The following is a 24468-nucleotide window of genomic DNA, read 5'->3' on the forward strand; positions in this document are numbered from 1 at the left end:
ATCACTCCTATGAATAGAACAACACACCTTATTTACTAACGTGTCAAATGTGATCACCTACTCATACAGACCGAGGTGGGTCGTTAAAATAATCACAACTTATTTTTTAAATATTATTTCATACATTGTTTATCCAAATTAATATTTTATATTATTAATTTCTACTTGCTGTAATGGTCCTTTGTCCACCCTAAATGAACTATCTTTCTGTCGCTAATAACGATTTTGAGTTTAATTGAGCACATAAATCATAAATACTATGCTTTTATAAATAAAACTAAACTAAAGTATTCAAGATCGGAATTTATAAGTTAACTACGAACAGGATCCTAAAACTAGATTTCAAGCATCTGCATATTTTAATTTTTAAAACAAAAACTTTTTGATTGCTTAGTTAGGGGTCGGCGTGGTCGAGTCGGTAAAGCTCATGGTTGCTAAACCGAAAAGTCTCGAGTTCGAACCCTCGGGCAGATGAGGCTCGTTAGCTGGGGACAGCCACTCTTCTAGGAGAGACAACTCCAAAATTAAACAACTGCTGCCTTGTAGTTTGTTCTTGGTTGGACAAAGGCTATGGAAGCAAATCCAAAAAGAAAAGCAGGCTGAAATTGGAGTCAATGGCCTCAATGGCGCATAACCAGTTGACACGTAACGCTTAATTGTGTTGGAGGTGTGGTCGAGTCGGCAAAAAGCTCATGGTTGATACATTCGAACAAAGTTTCGAGTTCAAACCCACTGGCAGATAAATCTCGATCCCCTTCAACACTAATAATTAAGAACGAAGAAGAAGAAGAAGAAAGATTTCAAGTCCACAAAATTTAAAGATATATTTCGCTGCAGTGAAATAAAAACATTGATCACTTTAGTCCACATAGATCAGTTGTTAAAGTGAAATAGCGACGATGCTCACCAGTGCTGTAGGCCTAACCCACATCAGTAGAGCAAAACAAACAAAACTGGTTTGACGACATTTCCGTGTTTCAACTGAGCAGCCGTAAGCAGTGCCTTGATAAGTGTAAATGATCATCACGTGACTTGATAATTTTAATAATAATCATTAAAAAAGTTTTAAAAAACCCACGTTTTCTGATTGAACTAAAAAGTAGAAAATAAATGCTATACATCACAATAATGCAAGCGATCACTCTACTATAAGCGATGAAAACGTGGGGCGCCGAAGTAAAAGTTATATTACTATTGATTAGATAATACTATTGACTTTTATTAGGGAGCTTGTAGAGAGTCAACAGTATTAGAAACTGTAAGAAAATCACGGCGGCCCACGTGGGTTTTTTTAAACTTTTTTAATGATTATTATTTTCTACTTTTTAGTCTTTGTCTGTTTGTTTGCATTAAAATCTTGCTATCGATTTTATCTTTTCACTTTTTTTTTTGGGTAAACGAAGACAACTCGTAAAAAGACAACTCGTAAAAAGACAACTCGTAAAAAACACGTTGTGTGAATACGTTACTGACTAGAACCCATAGATTTGAACCCGTGTCGAGTGGGATAGCAATCGTGTGCCCAACCACTCGACCATATCGTCTCCCCCATACTGGCCACCAGTTGTTACGGTTGTTTGTACACAAATTACAGTTACTGGGTTATGTCCCTTTTTCCCCACGTTTTTACTACAACGAGCCGACCCGCGGCGTATCATACGCCGCTATTTAGTTGATTTATTTTCTACTTTTCAGTAATTCATAATTTGTGAATTCGACAGTACCAATGCTGCCACCCCCCTCCTTTTCCCCTAACCCCGACCCTACACCCCCCCCCCCCCCCCCGTGAAAGCAGCCTCCTCTTAGTTACCTCCTGTAAGTTTAAAGTCGGTTCAAACTAAATTATCTGCCCCTAATAGCCGTCACTAAACCTGGCTGTACGGTTTGTAAACATTAACGTGACCACAGCTCAGCAGACCATGTGGGGGAGGGGACTGTAAGGAGGCGCTTGCAGCTTGTTTTCTAATGGTTCGCAGAGGAGAATTATATATATAGATTATATAGCGGTCTAAAATGCTCAATAAAATGTTTCCATTGATCAATTTAGTAATAATAACAATTGAATATTCTAATGTCATCCAAAACAAAGCTTCCCTGAAAATTTCAGCGCGCTAGCTAACTGGGAAGTGCCAGAAATTTCGATCGCAAGATTTGATTGGAAAGACAAACAAACAGAGACGAAAGCAAGTTAAAGAAAACGTGGGAATAACAATTGCATATTCTATGGTCATCCAAAAGAAAGCTTCCCTGAAAATTTCAGCGCGCTAGCTAACTGGGAAGTGCCAGAAATTTCGATCGCAAGATTTGATTGGAAAGACAAATAAACAAACAGAGAAAGCAAGTTAAAGAAAACGTGGGAAAATGCATCCCACTAGCAGTGGCGGAACTAAAAAAAATGGGCCACCCCGCAATAAAAATTTTTGGGCCCCCCCCCCCCATATATGTATATATATATATATATATATATATATATATATATATATATATATATATATATATATATATATATATATATATATGTTTATATACAAACACAATACGAACATAGGATACTCCTTTCTGGCCTGATCGGGTTTTGAAAAAAAAAATTCAATTAAATCTAATCACAACAACATGTCATGTGTATGAGTGCATTGGTCTGTTTTGAAAATCTCTGTTTTCATTAACGGTAAATACTTCTAATCATTAACTCGGTCAAAAGTATATGAAGCTTTGTATAAGTAATGGTGTTTATTTTTATGTTTTTTTGTATTTATATTATTAACTTTAACTACGTTTCATTTTTATACTATACCATTCTTTAGTACTTATTTTTTAAAAGAATAATTAAGATAAGTAATTGCTGTTTAATTTGATTATTAGAAATCTATTAAAAGGAGCTTTTGGGCACCCCTATTTGACTATTTGAAAAAGGGAAATAATTTATGGAAGTGGTTTGAACGTTTGCCTATCTTTCACACTACTGCTAATGTGTTTATTTATTTATTTTTTTACGGAACAGCATATTTTAGCTACTATATAACATCACTACTGTATTAGATCTGTTATCTGTTTGTTATTTACAAAACCACTATCAAGGTGCCAGTGACGCAACTAATTTATATATATATATATATATATATATATATATATATATATATATATATATATATATATATATATATATATAACACGCTATCATTTGTGTATTTATTTGAGACGTTTGCCTTTGTATTTTAGAACAGTGGTTATTAAACGTAAACAATGTCGGCACTTTATTTCTTGGATATTAGTTGTTGGAGCGCTAGTTTATCAAAACTACCACCGATTCGAGCCAGCGTTGTTGTTGGAGCGTTAGTTTGTCTACACTACCACCGATACGAGCCAGCTTAGTTGATGAGGCGGTAAGAGCGGGAGGGGAGGTCTGAGAAAGGAACTTAAAAGGGACAACAAAGCACCGATGTGGTTTTATCCATCAGTACCAAACAGAGTTTCTTCCAGGCATCTCTGAAATGTATATAATTTATGTAGAAAATATATACTTTTAACAGTGTCCGCCCCCCCCCGAAGAAAGTCTACCGATCCCCCCCCCCCCCCCGAAAATTTCAAGTGCCCCCCCCCCCCCCCCGGAGCAAAAACTCTGGAAGAAACACTTGTACCAAATTTGCGATGGTCTCAAAATGCCGTCTTAATATCTAGCGGCCTCTCGCGCAATTGATGTTTTTTCAAAAGAATTTTGCCGACAACAGCGTGTGTTTGTAGGAAAAAGAATATACAAGAGAGTGGGATGGTGTCTATAGAATAAAGATACTCCAACCACAGCTACGGTATTCTTTTTTTCAAAACAACCATCAGGTCAGAAATGCAAGAAAATTCAATTACATTTTAACTATAAAAAAATATTTTATGGGCGGCTGTGGGCCCCCTAAACGGCGTGGGCCCCCTAAACGGCGTGGGCCCACCCGCATTGCGGGGTCTGGCGGCACTGTAGTTCCGCCCCTGCCCACTAGCTTTCTGTCGGTGAGTTGTTCTGCTATAGCGACTTGCATCTCATATACTCTAGTTGTCTATTGCCGATACATATAAAAAAATTAGCCATTGAACCCACTCTCCTTTTTCACACTGTGTGCACGGCTCCTTGCATGGTTTTGTGGCTCTCGGAGATTTTTAAATGACTAAAAAAAACCCCAGTGACTCTGAAAGTGTCCTTTTCTTAACCATAAGACACTTTGGTTGGCTTTTTGGTCTTCTATTTATAGTGTCCACAAAGTTGTAAAAATGTGTACCAAAAAGTCGTTTTGTGAGTGGGTGTGTGGTCACAATTTAAAATTTTAATCAACTTCAACCGGCGAGATTTCTTGCGCACTTTACCCACGGTTGCATTTTAATGAATGTGTAATAATCTACGATTAGTTTGGATATATATATATATATATATATATATATATATATATATATATATATATATATATATATATGTAAACATGTATATAAATATATATGAAGAGACTAGCAGAGTTAGGTAGCCTCAAAGACGTCCAATGAACTGGAGTCTGATTAATATACTATAGATGAATAGGTATATATGATACCATGATATAAGTCAACACACATCACGTAGGCATAACACCATAGTCAGGAAAGTAGGCCTATACATAACATGCTTAATTTCCCCCTTGAACATAAATACAAACACAATAGAAAACAAAGTGGGATAAACCTTTGAATTTTTTTTAATAAACTTTTCTACTTTCAGACAAGCAGACAGACGCACGCACACACAAGCTTCCACTGTACAACATATGTGGTTTACCAACGGCCAAACTGGCCAGTGATATGCAATGTTCCACTAATTACCTTAATTAACACGCCATGTTTCATCCTGTTAACCATTTTAATTAAGCTAGATGGTGACAAGTAATATTCAATTTATGAAAGTCGTATTCCAATAACATTTTAATAACAAATTATGTTTAAGTGAAATACAATCCAACCACACAAAGCTAAAGCCCATATTGAGGTCCTAACTAGGTTAAATTTACATATAAATTCTGAGGTCCTGACAAGGTTTCTAAAATAACAATACAAAAGTCCTGTCAAAATTATATGTAGGGCTTACCATATCATACATGTAATGCAAAGGTCCTAACATCTGACAAGGATTAATATTAATGCAAAATAAACCTAATGTTGGGGTTCTGACAAGGATTGAAAAATATACAACATATTTTTTTTCAAGTATAAGCAGGTGACTCTCACTAAAATACTGTACACATAATTCAGCTACAACTCAGAAACCTTTGTTACATAATGCTGCTAATGCCTTATCCCACACTATTCCCACCTTTGTTACATAATGTTGCTAATGCCTTATCCCACAATGTACCCCAGCAAATATCCACTAAAAGAACTGGCACAAAATCAAGACAAATTTAATGAGAATTTCATCAAGGATACCATTGTTAAAAGACATTCTGTTTTAATAACCTTTCTCTAATATGATCATCTACCAAAGATAATTAATCAAGCTTTTTTTTTCAAAACAACATTGTTAGTGTTGTAAGGGTCTGACCACACTTTCAATACTGAGCCGTGTCACCAAATCTGGTTAAGAACCTATAGCTAGTGTTACCTAGACCCTACAACATCATACTCCGCAACATCTACTTTATACATACAGTAACTTCCCCATAATCATGTCTTTTATACAAGGTCTTGAAACACGAGTCATATTTACTGCACGTATTCTATCACATCAAGTTAAAAAATAGATGCTTACAGTATGTAGTATATTCATGTAACAAAATGTAACATATGATAAGACTAGGCCCTAGGCTTAAAGGTAACTAACCTGGCATGATGAATGACATGTGGTGAAGGACATATGGCCACCCTGACAGGACATATGACCTCCAAGACAGGACATATGACCACTAGGACAGGACATATGACCTCCAAGACTGGACATATGACCACTAGGACTGGAGATATGACCACTAGGACAGGACATATGACCACCAGGACTGGACATATGACCACCAGGACTGGACATATGACCACCAAGACAGGACATATGACCACCAGGACTGGACATATGGCCACCAAGACAGGACATATGACCACCAAGACTGGACATATGACCACCAGGACTGGACATATGGCCACCAAGACAGGACATATGACCACCAAGACTGGACATATGGCCACCAGGACTGGACATATGGCCACCAAGACAGGACATATGACCACCAAGACTGGACATATGACCACCAGGACTGGACATATGTCCACTAAGACAGGACATATGGCCACCAGGACTGGACATATGGCCACCAGGACTGGACATAAAAGACCATACAATAAGAAACCAGCTGAGAAAAGCCATCAATAAATTACCTTCACTATCTTCTACAAGCCTAAAGTCAAATATTGTTGTGAAGCTGATTATACCCAAGTGTGGATAATTAATTAATTGATTAATTAAGTATAGATATAGCAAGACACTGGACAAGATCATGACAGCAATTGGTGAGAGATGCATTTATTTACACAAACATCAACAACAGACATATATAGCTAGTGTAGGACCTCTTGCTAACATATACAGACGAAATATGCTGTCCAAAGCAAATACCCTAAAGACAAAATATTTTTTAATGACATATTGCTAAACAGATTAAAAAAAAAAAACAACTTTCTTTTAATAATTAGTTCCATAATTGTGAAATAATTTGAAGAAAAATTATTTTTGAACTTTCTCAGTGAACACAAGCTAGTATATATATATCAAGAAAATTGTAACAACACTCCCATGTATGTACAGCAAAATACTTAGAGGAAACAGGACATGGTTAATGGGAAACAGAATGGTGAGATTCTAGAGATAAACAGAGACATGCCAAGGTACAGTAGTATTCACAGGTGAAGCAGTATTGCACATTTTGATTCATAGGACACTGGACTTGCCCGGTTAAACTAATCTTTATACACAAACATACAAGAAACAGTCGGTCCCATAGACCAAGCCAACATACATGCTAAACAATAGGTCTCATAGACCTAGCCAACATACATGCTAAACAATAGGTCTCATAGAACTAGGTCCCATACATGCTAAACAATAGGTCCTTAAGGCCTACACACTCAGACCAAGGACTTACATCAACAGAAATGTACAAATCAGTGGATTAGATTTTTTTGTACAATGCACCACAGCCAAAATACTTGACAAGCGGAAAACAAGCTCATTCATTGGTTAATTTACAACCAATGAGAGATGTTTTAACAGAAGTAAACACTCATTTATTGGTTGATTTTTAGAACCAAAAGTTCAAATAAATTTAAACTTTTTTCAAAATCAAACAAAATGACAACAAAAAAAAAGTAAAAAAATATTTTAAAGCTTAAGAAGTCACTAGCTGATGAAAAAATAAATAACTAATACAAAGTTAAAATATCTTGTTAAGCTATTATGCCAAATGCCTTATGAGGAGTTTAGTAACAAAATGAAAGTAACTTGACCATGACCTAGATTAACAGGATGTCACAGCAGGAAACTATACATGGCTATAAATAGATCATCCATGACATCATAAAGTGTAATCAACCAATGTAAGCTGTTATTACAAACACTTATTAAGCCATGAGTGTACCTTACAAATTAAACACATCCACAACTATGAACAATTTTATTCTGATAAACAATCCATGTGAATTAATTGGTATAATTTTGTTAACAAAACTTTCCCCTAGTTACCCTTGCTGTGAGCATTAAAACAAAACAAAAAGTTTGGTATAAAAATTGTGTTTACATCAAAACCACAAAATGTGTTGATTGTCTAGAGGTAATTTACATAATTAATACAATTTTGGTCAAGCCTTACTTCTGCTATAGAAGGTAATTTCAACACTTGATTAAAGAAAATTAATATAAAAACAGACAGGCTACAGGTAGGTTAAGACTATAAGCAAATAGTGTTGGTTTTCTTGTCATTTCTATACACATTTTATGGTACAAGTCCAGTATTCATTAAAATTCACACATCTACAAAATTTGAAGATGAACACATTATACACAATAAAAAAAAACATTAAGTACATTTTATGGCAAGTATTGATCATACAGTTTAAATAGTTTGAAAGAAAAATGGGCGAATAATGTATGATCATTAAACCCACAATAATGAGTGACATAATAAATTAAAACAAATATTAAAACAAACAGAATTTTTGTGCACAATCATTGTTTTTTTTTAAAGCTGATGAGTGTAGCTTGCTGTACAGGTCAGTATATGTACAGGGTGAAAGTTTGACCACTAGACTTAGACTCTGGTCAGTCAGTTAAATAGTGTGAATTGGTGCTGTTGTCTAGTAAAGGAATAAATGCCCTATTCAATATTTGGATAGTTTATGAAATATAATGATTGTAATAAAATGTGTTTTATCAGATGAACTGCTGTAGCACTATCAATACAATAACCCTAAAATGACAACCCACTATTATTACACCAACCTTAAAAATGGCAACCCATCATTGTTAGACCACCCTGTTTTATTTAATTAAATATAAAAAACCCTAACAACATCCCTTAATACCACTGGTCTTGAACCCAAACAATACCACTTATCATAGTGCTAGCACTAAACCATGACAATCCCACTTATAGAGATAGCACTGAATCCTGAAAATACCACTTATCATAGTACTAGCATAGAACCCTGAAAATACCACCCATCATAGCTAGCACTGAACCCTGAAAAAACCACCTATCGTAGCTAGCACGAGCTGGTCTTGAAGCCAGCTATCTCAGTTGTTATAATGTCCACCCCATTACAGCTGTTGTCCAGTGCGGAGTTACTGTTCTCGTCCTGGTTATCTGCGGCTCTAGCGGCCCGAGCCTTTAGGTCGGCCAGCGCCTGATGGAGTTTGTTGTTGGCCTCGTCCAGCTTGCGGATCCTCTGTTCCTGGACCTCGATGACCTGTTGCTTGTGCTCTACCGCGCTGGCCATCTCGGCCTGTTCTCTCTTCAGCTCTTCTTCAATGGTGTGTAGCCTGGAATACACACAACAGGTCAAAGGTTAATCAAATTAATTTATAATAAATTACATTTTGTGCTTGTAAAAATATAAACATCATTTTGCAAGTGTAGCATTAGCAAAAAAAGCTGCTGTTTATTATTTTTGGCAAGGATCTTTAATCTTTTTTCTAGGGTTGTATCAAACTTCTAGCCCACACAGGAATATGGTTAGAGAGCACTATTTTATCTCATCATCCTAGCCCTTCGCACCCAAGACACATAGAGCAGATAAAGTAGAGTGTGCCTGATTCAGTGACCTCGGCATAAAAGGAAATAATGTGGTCGGCACTATGCCCAGGCTCCCTTTGTTTCCCTAATGTGAGTCAGGTACCCATTAGAGCTTGGTGTACTCAGTAATGTCCTACTGACTTGAGCCCAGGATCAGAACTCAAGACTACCAGGTTAGCAGTCAAATGCTCTACCATTCAACCACACCATCCCTAAAATTGTGATTAATTTAGGAATTAGTATAATGATATTCTAACAAAATAAATAAACCAGCAGCTATGATGTGTAGCTACTTTACTTTAGGAATAATTATCATGATATTCTAACAAAATAAATAAACCAGCAGCTATGATGTGAAGCTACTTTACTTTAGGAATAAGTATAATGATATTCTAACAAAATAAATAAACCAGCAGCTGTGATGTGTAGCTACTTTACTTTAGGAATAAGTATAATGATATTCTAACAAAATAAATAAACCAGCAGCTATGATGTGTAGTTACTTTACTTTAGGAAATAGTATAATGATATTCTAACAAAATAAATAAACCAGCAGCTGTGATGTGTAGCTACTTTACTTTAAGAATAATTATAATGGTGTCCTAACAAAATAAATAAACCAGCAGCTGTGATGTGTAGCTACTTTACTTTAGGAATAAGTATAATGGTGTCCTAACAAAATAAATAAACCAGCAGCTATGATGTGTAGCTACTTTGCTTTAGGAATAAGTATAATGGTGTCCTAACAAAATAAATAAACCAGCAGCTGTGATGTGTAGCTACTTTACTTTAGGAATAAGTATAATGATATCCTAACAAAATAAATAAACCCGCAGCTGTGATGTGAAGCAAAAACTGACTTGGTCATGATAGCCTTCATCTGCTCGTCCTTCTCCGCCTGCTGTCTCCGCATCTTCTCCTCCGATTCCACCAGTCTGTACTGCCACTCGTCCAGGAGCTTGTGTGTGTCTACCTCGTGGTCCAGCAGCTTCATCTCCGCCTGCTGCAGCTTCTCCTGGGCTTCTAGCAACTGCTGACGTAGGACATGGACCTCCTGCTCGTACTGGTGGAGGTAACAAGAGTTGAGATAACAAGAGTAGAGATAACAAGAGTAGAGATAACAAGAGTAGAGATAACAAGAGTTCTAGCTACAAAGTTTCAACTTGTTGACTAAGTGTTATACAAGAATTCTAGCTATCAATTCAAGTTGTTGACTGTTATACACTGTGTAACAAGAATTGTAACTACAAAACTTTAATTTTTTGACATGCTATTGCCAGTGTATATCCAAAATATTATTTAATCTTAAAGTCTTTACATAGTAGTAAGACAATCAATAATGGACTGATGCTTTTTTATAACATGTCAAATATTTTTTTTTAAGCAGAACTAAAAATTGAAGGTGATAGATACTTAATTTTAAGAGTCTAAATTTGAATAAAAACAGATTATCCCAGTTAAAACACTGCTACAAAGGACAGAAAAGATGATTACCTCAAGTTTAGTTCTCTCTTGCTCCTGAAGTTTCCTCTGCACTGAGCTGATCCCCATGTGTACTGTGGACTGGGGTGAGAGCCTGCGATTGGCTGCGTTGTTTGACGATGACGTGGACTGCATGCTCTCATCCCTGGACAGTGGCCGAGATGGCCCCGGCCCAGTTGGGGACAAGCTTCCAGCAGGTTGGCTCAGGGTTGAATCTGTTGAGGCTCGTTTGAGAGGCTCGCCTCGGTTTTTGCCGATAAATCCGAGATCCATGCTACGTGAGGCTATGCAGGCTGAGCGAGAGCTGGAACCAGAGCTGGCTGAGTCTGTAGTCGAGTGGTAGGACGCTGACCGCTCCGTCCGTGGGCTGGTGGGCTGGGGGTGGACCACGGAGTATTTGGATGTGAGAAAGGCTGGTGGCTGAGGCAGGGGGTTGGACTGCAGCGAGCTGGTGTGGATCTGGCTGTCGCTGACACTCGAGAGCCTGGCACTGAAAGGGTTGACGTGGTTGAAGTAATGGTTGTCCAGCTGGTTGGTGCTGGAAGGATTTGAACCGGTCAAGCCACTGGTGTTGTTGTTGCCGCTGCTCATGGAACTGTTTGAGTCACTCGGGGTTTGTGAGATTCTAGAAATGTTAAGTCCACCCAGAGACCCGCTGGAGTCACTCCGCACCGGGGCGCGGGGGTTGATTTTGGTCAGACTGCTGATTGAACTGTTAGAATCACTGTGGGAGGGGGTGTACCCCCAGGGCTGGGAGGACGAGGGGGCGGAGCTGATGCTGTGAGCACTGCTGGACTCGTGCATGTTGTGCTGGGTCGACCTGACCAGGCTCTGTGGGGACGAGTCGCTGCTGCTGCTCGACTCGTGGGAGGAGCTTGACCTCTCCACATGCTGGGCCACCTGCCACCCACCCCCAGAGGACACGGGCGGCCTGTGGGTGATGTTCTGTGGGCGGGAGTTCAGAGAAGGAGAGTTGATATTGGAGCTGTTAGCAAGGGGGTTGCTCCTGTACAACCCCGGGCTAGCGGTCAGACTATCCAGCTTGTGCTGACTAGCAGGGCTATTGTTTGATGAACTAAATCCTTTAGGCCCTGGGTTACTTACTTTCTGGGCTTGTCTCTGAGTGTTGCTATCCACATTACTCTGAAACACAGAATTTTTCCCAGGGAAATTCCTCTGCTGTACATGTCCAGTTGGGGTGGTGGTCAGCCCGGCCCTGTTTTGAAATGTCCTCGTGGGCCGAGGGTTTTGAACACTGGCAGGGCTGTGGGCGGGGTTGGACAGCTGTCTGTGGTAGATGGATCCTTTTAATCCGGGGGATCCCGAATCCGCAGTGACCAACGCATCCCGCGGGGGTAGCGGCGGACTAACATCAGTGGCTGTGTTTGTTTGCTCCTGCTGACGGTTATGGCGCCGGGGAAAGGTGCTGCACCCGTTCATGGCACTGTTACCTAACGACAACATCACAGACGAGGAGGTTTTGGAAGAAGTCTTGGATGAAATAAAGTTGGCCGAGGTTGAGTGAACAAAAGCTGAGGAATGGGAGCTGTTCATGGCGACGTTCAAGCTAGTCGGCCCGTCAAGGCTGTCATCACTGCTGGAACTTGACAGCTGTGAGAGGTTTTTTAACGGCGCTATCGTTGCGTGGTAGTCCGAAGATTCAACCGCAGACGTCTTGACAAAAGCAAGCTGGGGTTTAGACGAGGAGTCATCGCTGCTGTCTAGAGAGGAGTCACTGGATTTACGGAGAACGGTGTGGGCCTGACTCAGAGTCATACCACGGTGGGTTTCAACTCCGTTGCCGTTGCGTTTGAAGGGGGCTGGCCGAGGCGGTTGTTGCTGATGGCGGAAGAGTGGGTTTGCAAACGCCAGAGGCTGTGGGGCTTGAACCTGGGTCTGAAGTACAGAGAGAACAACTTTACAAAAAGATATTTTAAACTTTTAATAGAATACAACAAAAATATATATATCTACTAAATCACAAAACAAACACATAGCAGTTTACTAAAAAAAAACTATGATGAAGATAAACATAATATTATAACTAGACAAACACAACATAAACAATAATAAAAAATAACTAATGAAGTGATTCAAACGTGAGTGATTATTAGTGTTATATAGTGAGGTATGAATGCACAATTGAAACACTTGAGTACATGTTAGTAGCATCATGCAAGGTTATATGGCAGAAACAGGTGCAGCAGATTTTGGTGGAGCTTGAAATCTATCATATAGGTTTATATGGATGCTTTAGTAAACTACATGTTAGTTTAACAGATAAGTCTGAATGTTGGTCAATAAATTTCTAGCAAAGTGACATTTTTTTTTCCATAAATGTTTCTTGATGTGCAGTTAGCATAATAAAGATGTTGAAGAAAAAGAAATCTTCATTTGGAAGCTCTGGGACCTTTTGTTCTTGATGGTTGGTGACTAGACTAGATCTATAAAGTTAAAAAACAAACTGATACAACATGAACTTGTAGGACAAAACCCTGGTCAATGGAGGCAACAACAACAAGCACAGAGCGGGTTACCATGACAACACGAGGGTGAATAATGCACAACTCACAGCTGCTGGGTAGTAAATGATCGGGGAGCGCGTGACCTCCCGGGTCAACTCAATGACCTGACCTTGACCCCCAGAGTCAACTGGGGAGTCAGACTGCGATTGGCTACGCCCCAGGGAGTGGTAGCCAGACGAGTCTAGAGTTGACACTTGGCTGGACACCTGTGGATGGTGGGGAGTAGAAAACATACCTGGAATAGCCGCAAGTTTTAGGGGGGAGGAGGTAAAATACCAGGAATATCCACAAGATTTAGGGGGGAGTAGGTAACATACCAGGAATAGCCAGAACTTGTTTTTACTAATGGTTAATAGGGAGTAAGTAAGATACCAGGAATAGCCATAAGTTTTTTTTTTACTACAACTGGCTAGATGCTTAAAGTTAAGTTGCGTTGAAGTTTAAGAAATACAAAATATTTCTAGCGGATAAAATAGAAGTAATTTTGACATCTTAAAAAAATAAAAATAAAATTGATTTGACCTGTTTTTTTTTCCAAAAAAAAAAACAAACAATAAACGCAATTAGAATTTTCAAAAAATAGGGTAAAAAAATAATTACTCCAAAAAAGGTTAACTTTCATTTAAAATTTTCTTTTTACTTCAGTAACATTTTAAATTTGTGGATTGTGTAATTAATTAATTAAAAACCCCCACATAGGCCTAGGGTTAGTGAAGCAGATTGATTAAAGCACTGTGGTATGGTCCCCAACTTATTAACATGGGACAACAGCAAACTGTCAGTATAACTAGATCAAACAAAGTTACTGTTGATTAGAAGGAGTTATAATTGCTGTACTCGGAGGTTCAAAAATGGAAAACATTAATCATGATAATATAGTGATTAAGTTGATCATCAAATTGGAGGGTATTTTAAATCATATAGCGATAATGTTGATTATCAAATAAAGAGTATTTGACTAATCATGTAGTCCTTATATGGATCATCAAATAGAGAATATTCTAATCACCATAAATTGATGATTCTGATCATCAAATAAAGAATATTCGAATCGTCATAGAGTGATGATTCTGATCACCATATAGAGATTACGGTGATCATTTAATAAAGAGTATTATAATCATCATATAGTGATGATATTAATGACGACATAGTGATAACTTTTAGCATCAGCTGATACCAGTGAATAAGTGACACAGAACACTAGTTACATATGGTGATATAGCATGCAAACTATCTACAGGCAACATGCCATCTCAATGGTGTGTGTCAGGTCTAAAAAATAAACACCCCCCCACCCATTGCTGCCCATCAACCCACTGGACACATCTACAGGTAACTTATGCAGAGTTCATCAACAGGATGGAACACAATCTGTTTAATTATTCTGTCTAATTAGTCGGATTCACCTCCTTTTATAGACTAATTTCAATGATACCAAGCTAAATTTCCAAGTCCTCATAAGCATTGAAGCTAATGTCTTTGTACCAGGTGGATGTATACTTGGCAAATTCAAATTTGAAACAACTTTTGTAACTTCTCATACAGGTGTTAAGTTTTAAAATTGTTAAAGGTTTAAGAACTGTTAGCATAAGACTTAAATTTTTTTTTAAAAGAAATTGTTTCTTTCTTCATCAATTACTTTATAAATTTTCAGACATGCTTTGATAGTTTTCAAGTGAATAAAATGCTTTAAGATGCTCAAGTCCAAAATATTTCAGTTTATCAATAACTAAGATGTGCAGCAGACTTATATTTTTGTAAGTTAAGCCAGTGAAGTATTGGTCTACTGGTGTGAGGTGTGGGTCTACTGATATTACCTGACTGGTGTGAGGTGTGGATCTACTTAATTAATATACCTGACTTGTGTTAACGTGTGGATCTACTTAATATACCTGACTTGTGTTAACGTGTGGGTCTACTGATATTACCTGACTTGTGTTAAGTGTGGGTCTACTGATATTACCTGACTTGTGTTAAGTGTGGGTCTACTTAATATACCTGACTTGTGTTAACGTGTGGGTCTACTTAATATACCTGATTTGTGTTGTGTGGATCTACTAAATATACCTGACTTGTGTTAACGTGTGGGTCTACTGATATTACCTGACTGGCTACTGTATTAGATTCCATGTCTAGTGATGAACACTGCATATCCTCATCCATAAACGGGATAGGAACTAAGTCAACAAAATCCCCTTTTACTCTATCGGCTGCGTTAACCATTTGCGTCCAGGTCTCATTGATCGACTGCTTGTTAAAAACCTGATGAGTTCCCTTCACACTCGAAACCATGGTATGCGTAGACGAGGTAATATTTGTATGGGTAGTTACCTCCCCTGCATCAGATTTGTTCCCCCTGTTGGCCAGTGCTGGGAGGTCCTCGACAGACTCGCCACAAATACGAAGCATGTCCTTCAGCGCTTCTGTGGGGGACGAGACCGTCATGTTCTTAGGCTTTGGTTTAGTGTGCGGCGCCACCTTGTTCTGCGGAGAATCCTTCCCTGGGCTGGGAATGTGGACAAGGTTGTCGTAGATTTGTGACTTCCTGTTGGGTTTCTTCTGTCCCAGAGTGGGGTCGTCAAAAGCGTTGGATAGTGTGTTAAGGATTTTACTCAACGGTTCAAACTGTTTCCCTGATGTCTGAAACAATAATAAATTATTTTATTTTATTACAACATAAATTACCAGACTGTTACATAACATTCTAAAAAAATTTTTTTTTTTTTTTTAAGCAAATGAAAAGTTAACACTGAATTGGTTTTGAAAGCTCTGCCCTCATTAGTAGGGGAGACAAGTATGAGGAAACTAACAAGCAGGGGAGGCAAACCTCAGAATATTTCTCCATACACTCCAGCAGTAAACAGTGCAGGACAGACAACTCCTTGCCGAGGTCAATGTAGCCATCAAACTGGAGGAACTGGTTCCCTGGTTCCTTACTCTGTACATTAGAGAATCAGTGAGTAAATAACAAGGAACACAAGACACACGTTTCATCCAACCAAACATTAAAAATGTAAATTTAAAATTCTGTCAAGATCAGTTGCTGAAGAAACTAAACAATCAGTTTTAGCTGGGCTGCTAACCTGTAAATCTTTTAAGTTTCTGGAAACCTCTTAAGTCTCAAGTTTGAATCCAGGTTCAAGTCAAAAGACCTTCCCTGAGTCCACCCAATTCTAATGGGTACCTAACTCATGTTAGGGAAAGTAAAGGCCTCTGGACATTATCCCTTCATATGCTAGGGTCCCATAAACAAGTGAGCTCTACATCACTTGCCCCATAGACCGTCAGGTTTGAAAGGGAACTTTACTTTACTACTTACTATGTATATATTTTACCACAAACAATCACATTCACATACGTTTGATGTTAATTGTTTTAATTGAAAATAAAAGTAATTTAAAAAAATATCTGATAATTGTCAATAAGTATCTGACTAATTGGTAATCATGTAAACATATATGAGGCTGGTACCCATTTGACTAATAAAACACTGGACTAGCAAAGAACCAAGACTGATAAATGTCATTTGACTAATAAAACACTGGACTAGCAAAGAACCAAGACTGATAAATGTCATTTGACTAATAAAACACTGGGACTAGCAAAGAACCAAAACTGATAAATGTCATTTGACTAATAAAACACTGGGACTAGCAAAGAACCAAAACAGATAAATGCTAGCTCCTACAGTGGCTAATGTAAACTGAAGCAAACTGCGACTTACAGAGATCTTGTGTAAAAATGCCTTCATGTTGGCCTCCTCCTTCTCAACAAAGGCGTTCATGAAAAGCATGAACTCTTCCTTGCCCCCAAACCTGGACAAACAAAAATAGTTCTTTAACATTTTATAAATTATCATAAAAATATTTCTAATACAGTTTACAGTTAAATGCAGTAAATTTTTGACAAATTTCTGCCACTATCTACAAATTATTTAAAGCAACAAAAAAAAAAAAAAAAAAAAAAAAAAAAAATAAAATAAAATAAAAAAAAAAAAATGACTGTTTAATGCAGAATAAAAAAAAAAATTCTTCCAGTATTTATAAATGAATGCAGAATATTTTTAAAATTCTTCTACAACTTATAAAATTATTTTAAAATGTTAACAATTTCTGAAGACAAAAATGATGAAATCAAAAGATGAAGGACTCACTGTGTGAAGTTGGCTAGGGTCTGGATGGTTTTGGCTATCAGTGTCAGGTTTCTTGAGGCCCTTTCATTGGGATATTCTGTGATAGAGTGGTCAGAGAAATCAAATTTTGATAGAGTGGTCAGATAAATCAACTTTTGATAGTGTGGTCAGACAAATCAAATTTTAATACTGTGGTCAGTTACATCAACTTTTTATAGCGTGGTCAGATAAATCAACTTTTGATAGAGTGGTTGGATAAATCAACTTTTGATAGTGTGGTCAGATAAATCAACTTTTGATAGAGTGGTTAGATAAATCAAATTTTGATAGAGTAGTTAGATAAATCAAATTTTAATAGTGTGGTTAGATAAATCAAATTTTAATAGTGTGGTTAGATAAATCAATTTTTGATAGAGTGGTTAGATAAATCAACTTTTGATAGTGTGGTTAGATAAATCAACTTTTGATAGTGTGGTTAGATAAATCAACTTTTGATAGTGTGGTTAGATAAATCAACTTTTATAGTGGTCTGATAAATCCATAAGAATAAAATTGTATAAAGCAGGTAATGCTATCGATTAAAAAATAAACATAAATTATTTACCCAAGAATAAATAGGTTAGGTGTGAGTAGGACTTACCTTGTGTGAGATTAAACAGACTAGGTGAGAGTATAGCTGGACACAGGAAGCGCAGAAATATGCAGCCGCTGATTAGGTTGTCACTGTAGTCCACCTTGCCCCTGTCACTGCAGCGATTACGCAAGCTGGCAAACACTTCTCTCATCTCACTGCGACAAAATTAAAATCTCACCTTACAAACCTGACAACTAAGCAATCTTCTTTTTCTCTTCTTCTTCGTTCTTAATTATTAGTGTTGAAGGGGATTGAGATTTATCTGCCAGTGGGTTTGAACTCGAGACTGTTCGAATGTATCAACCATGAGCTTTTTGCAGACTCGACCACACCTCCAACACAATTAAGCGTTACGTGTCAACTGGTTATGCGCCATTGAGGCCATTGACTCCAATTTCAGCCTGCTTTTCTTTTTGGATTTGCTTCCATAGCCTTTGTCCAACAAAGAACAAACTACAAGGCAGCAGTTGTTTAATTTTGGAGTTGTCTCTCCTAGAAGAGTGGCTGTCCCCAGCTAACGAGCCTCATCTGCCCGAGGGTTCGAACTCGAGACTTTTCGGTTTAGCAACCATGAGCTTTACCGACTCGACCACGCCGACCCCTAACTAAGCAATCAAAAAGTTTTTGTTTTAAAAATTAAAATATGCAGATGCTTGTTCAAAATTATGTTAGAATAAAAATTTAAACAAGCATATAATTTAATTAAGAATTCATAGCTAATCATGGTAGAATTTTACTCTGAGTTGTAAACCTTCATTTACTAAAGTAATTTATTCATTCTTTAAACATTTAATTTGAATATTTTGTTACTGCATTTATGGTGCTACTTTAAAACAGACATACAATAGCTCATTAAAATTTCTAAAATGTACAAAAAAGTGTATATAATTTATAATAAAAGTCAGATTTTTTTTTTCTGCAGAATTTACTATTTTGAACAAATCAGTACTTCAGTACAAGAGAATTAATAGAAGAAAGATGATAAGGAATAGAGAAAATAAGAACAGCAGAAGTTGTCTAACTTACTTGGGGAATTAGAAGATAGAGTTGTCTAACTTACTTTGGAAAATAGCAGAAAGAGTTGATGACTTTACACCAGGCCATGGTACAGTACATGTCCAGATTTTTTTGCTGGCAAAGCAAAAGCTGTGGAGTTGCCACTTTGGTGGGGTCCACCTCACAATCATCCGGTGAGTTGATGAGTTGCCGGATGAAATCGCCCAATGTGTCTTTTAGATACTAGAGAAAAAAATCAACATAATTAGTTACTTAAACAAGAAATATTATATAAAACACCTAAAATATTTTATTTCTAGAGCAATCGGTGATAAAAAAATACACAAAGCATGTGAATGTATTGATTGCAAGATTTTAATATACAGCAAAACATTACCTTTTCTCCAACCAGTTTCATATAAGCCTCCATTGACTTAGTGGCTATACTGTTGCCCCTAAATGTTAAATGCTCATCATCTGTGAAAACAAGAATGTTTTGTTTATTTTACTAATTATTGCACACAATTGTTTGCTTGTAAACTACACATCAGTTTGTATATTGGATGAACTGAAAAGTTTTTCTCCAGGGATCCTGATACTCTTCTGATATACTTAAGACAATTTTCAATTTACTAGTGATAGCAAAGAGACATTTTGTATCAGAAATATTGCTGTAATATTTACTCTGTGCCACGATCAGAGTAGTATTAGCTGGCTATTGATTTGAAAGCGACACATTCACATAAATTAGCAGGACTAGAGTTCTCAGTCACAATTTAGCAGTTTGACATTATATTGTGAGAACCTTTGAAAATAATTTACCAAGTCTAGAGATCTCCTCCAATGTCTGACATTATATTGTGAGAACCTTTGAAAATAATTTACCAAGTCTAGAGATCTCCTCCATTACAATGTCTGACATTATATTGTGAGAACCTTTGAAAACAATTTACCAAGTCTAGAGATCTCCTCCAATATCTGACATTATATTGTGAGAACCTTTGAAATTTTTTTACCAAGTCTAGAGATCTCCTCCAATGTCTGACATTTTATTGTGAGAACCTTTGAAATTTTTTTACCAAGTCTAGAGATCTCCTCCATGACAATGTCTGACAAGAATTCGCAAGCCTTGCTCTGTTTCTGTAGGATGTAGACTAGACTGGTGGCGAACTCCTCCTTCTCTCTCACAGCTAGCAGTGGCTCAAACAGCTGACACAGCTCTTTGTAGTCAGTGGTAAGGTACTGGAAAACATGGATAAATTATTCTCTAGTGGTCTTGTCTAGACTACAGCTAAATGGTACCAGAAAACATGGATAAGTTATTCTCTAGAGATCTTGTCTAAACTACAGCTAAATGGTACTGGAAAACATGGATAAATTATTCTCTAGTGATCTTGTCTAGACTACAGCTAAATGGTACCAGAAAACATGGATAAGTTATTCTCTAGAGATCTTGTCTAAACTACAGCTAAATGGTACCAGAAAACATGGATAAATTATTCTCTAGTGGTCTTGTCTAGACTACAGCTAAATGGTACCAGAAAACATGGATAAGTTATTCTCTAGAGATCTTGTCTAAACTACAGCTAAATGGTACTGGAAAACATGGATAAATTATTCTCTAGTGATCTTGTCTAGACTACAGCTAAATGGTACCAGAAAACATGGATAAATTATTCTCTAGTGGTCTTGTCTAGACTACAGCTAAATGGTACCAGAAAACATGGATAAATTATTCTCTAGTGGTCTTGTCTAGACTACAGCTAAATGGTACTGGAAAACATGGATAAATTATTCTCTAGTGGTCTTGTCTAGACTACAGCTAAATGGTACCAGAAAACATGGATAAGTTATTCTCTAGGGATCTCGTCTAAACTACAGCGTAATGGTATGGGAAAACATGGACAAGTTATTCTCTAGTGATCTTGTCTAGACTACAGGTAAATGGTACCAGAAAACATAGACAAGTTATTCTCTAGTGTTCTTGTCTAAACTACAGGTAAATGGTACCAGAAAACATAGACAAGTTATTCTCTAGTGTTCTTGTCTAAACTACAGGTAAATGGTACCAGAAAACATGGATAAGTTATTCTCTAGTGGTCTTGTCTAAACTACAACTAAATGGTACCAGAAAACATGGATAAGTTATTCTCTAGTGGTCTTGTATAAACTACAGGTAAATGGTACCAGAAAACATGGATAAGTTATTCTCTAGTGATATTGTATTAACTACAGGTAAATGGTACCAGAAAACATGGATAAGTTATTCTCTAGTGGTCTTGTATAAACTACAGCTAATGGTACTGGAAAACATGGATAAGTTATTCTCTAGTGGTCTTGTATAAACTACAGCTAATGGTACTGGAAAACATGGATAAGTTATTTTCTAGTGGTCTTGTATAAACTACAGCTAATGGTACTGGAAAACATGGATAAGTTATTCTCTAGTGGTCTTGTATAAACTACAGCTAAATGATACCAGAAAACATGGACAAATTATTCTCTAGAGATCTTGTCTCAACTACAGCTAATGGTACTGGAAAACATCATCAGGTGTAAGAGTCAAATATGGTTACAATATCTCAGATGGTAAAATATTTTAAAACTTATATAGAAAAATTATGACCATTCCATGTCTTCTTTGACTTGTCTTAAACTTCTGACACACTGCATGATCATAACAGAATTAATCAATCTATTAGAAACTTAAAATGCAAAGCAAATTAAAAGTATGCTTTTAAATTTAAGTATGCTTTGTAATGAAGTGCATTTGGCACCGACTATTTTGACCTAAATTTGACTTATGTCCAGATTTTATTTGAATCATCTGAGATCTATAAACGTGTGTCCACCTACAATGATAGACTGTGAGTACCAGCAGATTAAACTGACCTCTGTGAAAGACTGGTACGCTGCTAGAGGCAGAATGTCTACTGTTTGTCTCCTGGCTTTCAGTCTGATAATGGGCAGATCACTCTTGGTCTCTTTGCCTGCCTTCCCCACCGTTCCTGAGTTGCAAGTTATCCTAAAGAGAGAAGTTTCACATTTTGCTTTAGCTTTAAGCTAGCATCACTGTTCTAAAAAGTTATAAAGACTATTCATCTTTTATTATTAACATCTATTAAATTTAAACTATTTTTGGTAATTTTATGTGTCAAAACATACCATTTTTCTATCAACTGTCTGTTGTCCATTTCATTGAGGTTTAAATTTATATAACCTGCAGATTAATAAGAAACATTTAATAAATAGAACATTTATATTTGATCACCAAGAAGCATATTGTTTTATAGTGTGTCACTTGTTAGCTAGATGAGACTGGACCCTAGAGTAATCTGGATGCAAGTTTGTTGTCATCTTTGTTAAAAAAAACATTACAGTGTAGTTGATGGTTGGCTGAATGGTAAGTTTATGAGTTGATTTGCCAACTAGAGACAATAAAACATCCACAATGTTGGGTACCTCATGTCATTCTAGTGGGGTAGATAAATGATAAATGTTTGGTTGCAGCCCTTTGCTCCCCAGGGGCCACAAAGGAATGATGATGAGATAAATGATAGCCCATGTCTTACGCCTATGAAAGTCCAACATGTCTTACCAGACAGCCTGTCAGTATCTGACTCACCTATCAACAAGTCCCTGTCTTTTTTCTTCTTCTTGTCCGCCTCCCTGTACAGATTGATGGTGATAATTTCCACAGTTGGCAAATTCCTGAGCAGAGAAAATTGTTAAGGAGATCAATGCATGAAGGAATCAAACACAAAGTGAATTAGAAAACGATTTTTTTTTTGTAATGGACTACCAACAGCTCTAGGGTATACTTTAGTGTTTTAAGTTCCCATTTCGAACCTGATGGTCTATGGGGCAAGTGAGGTAGAGTTCACCTGTTTCTAGATCTCGGCAATTGACGGGAAAGTTTGGTCAGCGCTATGGCCAGCCGCTTTTACTTTTCCTCAAATGAGTAAGGTACCCATCAGAGCTGAGTGGACTCAGGGACTGACTGCCAACTTACTTGAACTCAAAATGCTCCCCCCAGAACAGCATGTCTGTCATAGACTTGTGAGAGGTCAGGGCATACTGTTCCTTGTCCAGCAGGATCTCACAGAAGTATCTGGAGAAGAGAAGATATCATCAGATGTGTGTACACAGTCTATTTCAGGGGTGTAGATACAGCCCATATTAAGAGCATACTTAGCACATGAGGGGTGTACAAGGGCATTTTAGGGGTGTACACACTCCAAATAAGGAGTGTACATAGCCCATTTTTCTATTATTAGGATGCAGCAAAACTCATTAAATAATGTGTATAAAACAAAGTTTAGAGGTGTAAAAAAACCATTATTAACAGCTTGTGTATTATCAGTGAAAACAAAAACACAATCTTTTCCACAAAACACCACACAAAAACAGTATAGAAGCTCTCTAGGCTAGTTGCTGATTTAAACAAGAAGAAAAAACAAGTAATCACAGTTTGATGATGTTTACATTGTGTAGCATAACAGTGACGAACTAGGCTTTTTTTTTTATTATTTATCTAGAAATTTACATTTCCTGTTTAAACAGTTGGAAAGGGAAGCAGCTTTATAAAACAACTTTTTTTAAAAATGTTTTTTTTTACTATGACTCACGCTTTAATGTAAAATAAAAAAGCAATACGTAATTATTTTGTTCAGGCTTTATGATATAACAATATTAGAGTGGCGATGTTAATGGTTTGGGGGAATGTACTGGGCAATATTCATTGCACCACACGACCAGCTAAGGAAACTACCTTCCCCCCCCCCCTCCACACACAATTTAGTCTTGATGTATCCACCCAGACGTCATCTAGCCCAGTATCCACCTAATCCTGTATCCACCCAGACGTCACCTAGCCCAGTATCCACCTAATCCTGTATCCACCCAGACGTCACCTAGCCCAGTATCCACCTAATCCTGTATCCACATATACATCACCTAGCCCAGTATCCACCTAATCCTGTATCCACAGACGTCACCTAGCCTAGTATCTACCTAGCTCCAGTATCTACCTAGCACTCCAGTATCCCATTATTTCTGGCAGTGTTTAAAGTCGTGTTTTATCTACCCATTTATAACCACTGAATTCCCACACCGCCGTTTGATTGTTGAGAAAATAACCCTGGGAACGCCACCTAACGGAAGTGCTCTGTTTCCCTTTGTTGATAAACAAAGCGTCCCTCAGGGGAAGGAACTGTTCTTCCCTTGCTTGCGTATACAAGCAGTCCGTGAGTCGTAGTTATCTACCCTTTAATCGTTCAGAACGTTACAGAATGGCTGCCATTAGTGGCTAGATAGCTGTCTTCGTTTCTTTAGTGTTTCCCTGGTGTAGCTGTATGGTACTGTTCGGTTACAACGTACCACGAACATTTTCTTAAGAACATAAATTATGGC

General features: G+C 37.4%; 1 protein-coding gene across 14 annotated transcripts in view; it reads right to left on the reverse strand.

Annotated features, from left to right (window-relative positions):
• Positions 1-4696: 4696 nt before the first annotated feature.
• The window catches only part of LOC131935501 (ras GTPase-activating protein nGAP), a 217575-nt gene continuing 197803 nt past the window's right edge, over positions 4697-24468 (reverse strand). For 11 of the 14 annotated variants that reach the window (XM_059291912.1, XM_059291901.1, XM_059291907.1 and 8 more), the window contains 16 exons: positions 23069-23167; positions 22682-22767; positions 22222-22276; positions 21949-22081; positions 20136-20298; positions 19454-19533; positions 19121-19299; positions 18067-18215; positions 17448-17523; positions 17019-17109; positions 16122-16232; positions 15398-15934; positions 13339-13497; positions 10779-12662; positions 10145-10347; positions 4697-9031 (listed from right to left, as the gene is read on the reverse strand). In XM_059291912.1, coding sequence (XP_059147895.1) covers positions 8755-9031; positions 10145-10347; positions 10779-12662; positions 13339-13497; positions 15398-15934; positions 16122-16232; positions 17019-17109; positions 17448-17523; positions 18067-18215; positions 19121-19299; positions 19454-19533; positions 20136-20298; positions 21949-22081; positions 22222-22276; positions 22682-22767; positions 23069-23167 — 4282 coding nt within the window. In that variant the 3' untranslated portion in view covers positions 4697-8754. The remainder of the gene's footprint in view (positions 9032-10144; positions 10348-10778; positions 12663-13338; positions 13498-15397; positions 15935-16121; positions 16233-17018; positions 17110-17447; positions 17524-18066; positions 18216-19120; positions 19300-19453; positions 19534-20135; positions 20299-21948; positions 22082-22221; positions 22277-22681; positions 22768-23068; positions 23168-24468) is intronic. The other 3 variants (XM_059291905.1, XM_059291909.1, XM_059291902.1) reach the window with 3 other exon arrangements.

Source organism: Physella acuta, unplaced genomic scaffold (assembly GCF_028476545.2).
Source record: "Physella acuta isolate Inbredline_101_S28 unplaced genomic scaffold, ASM2847654v3 ptg000146l, whole genome shotgun sequence".
Classification (NCBI taxonomy): Eukaryota; Metazoa; Mollusca; class Gastropoda; family Physidae; genus Physella; species Physella acuta.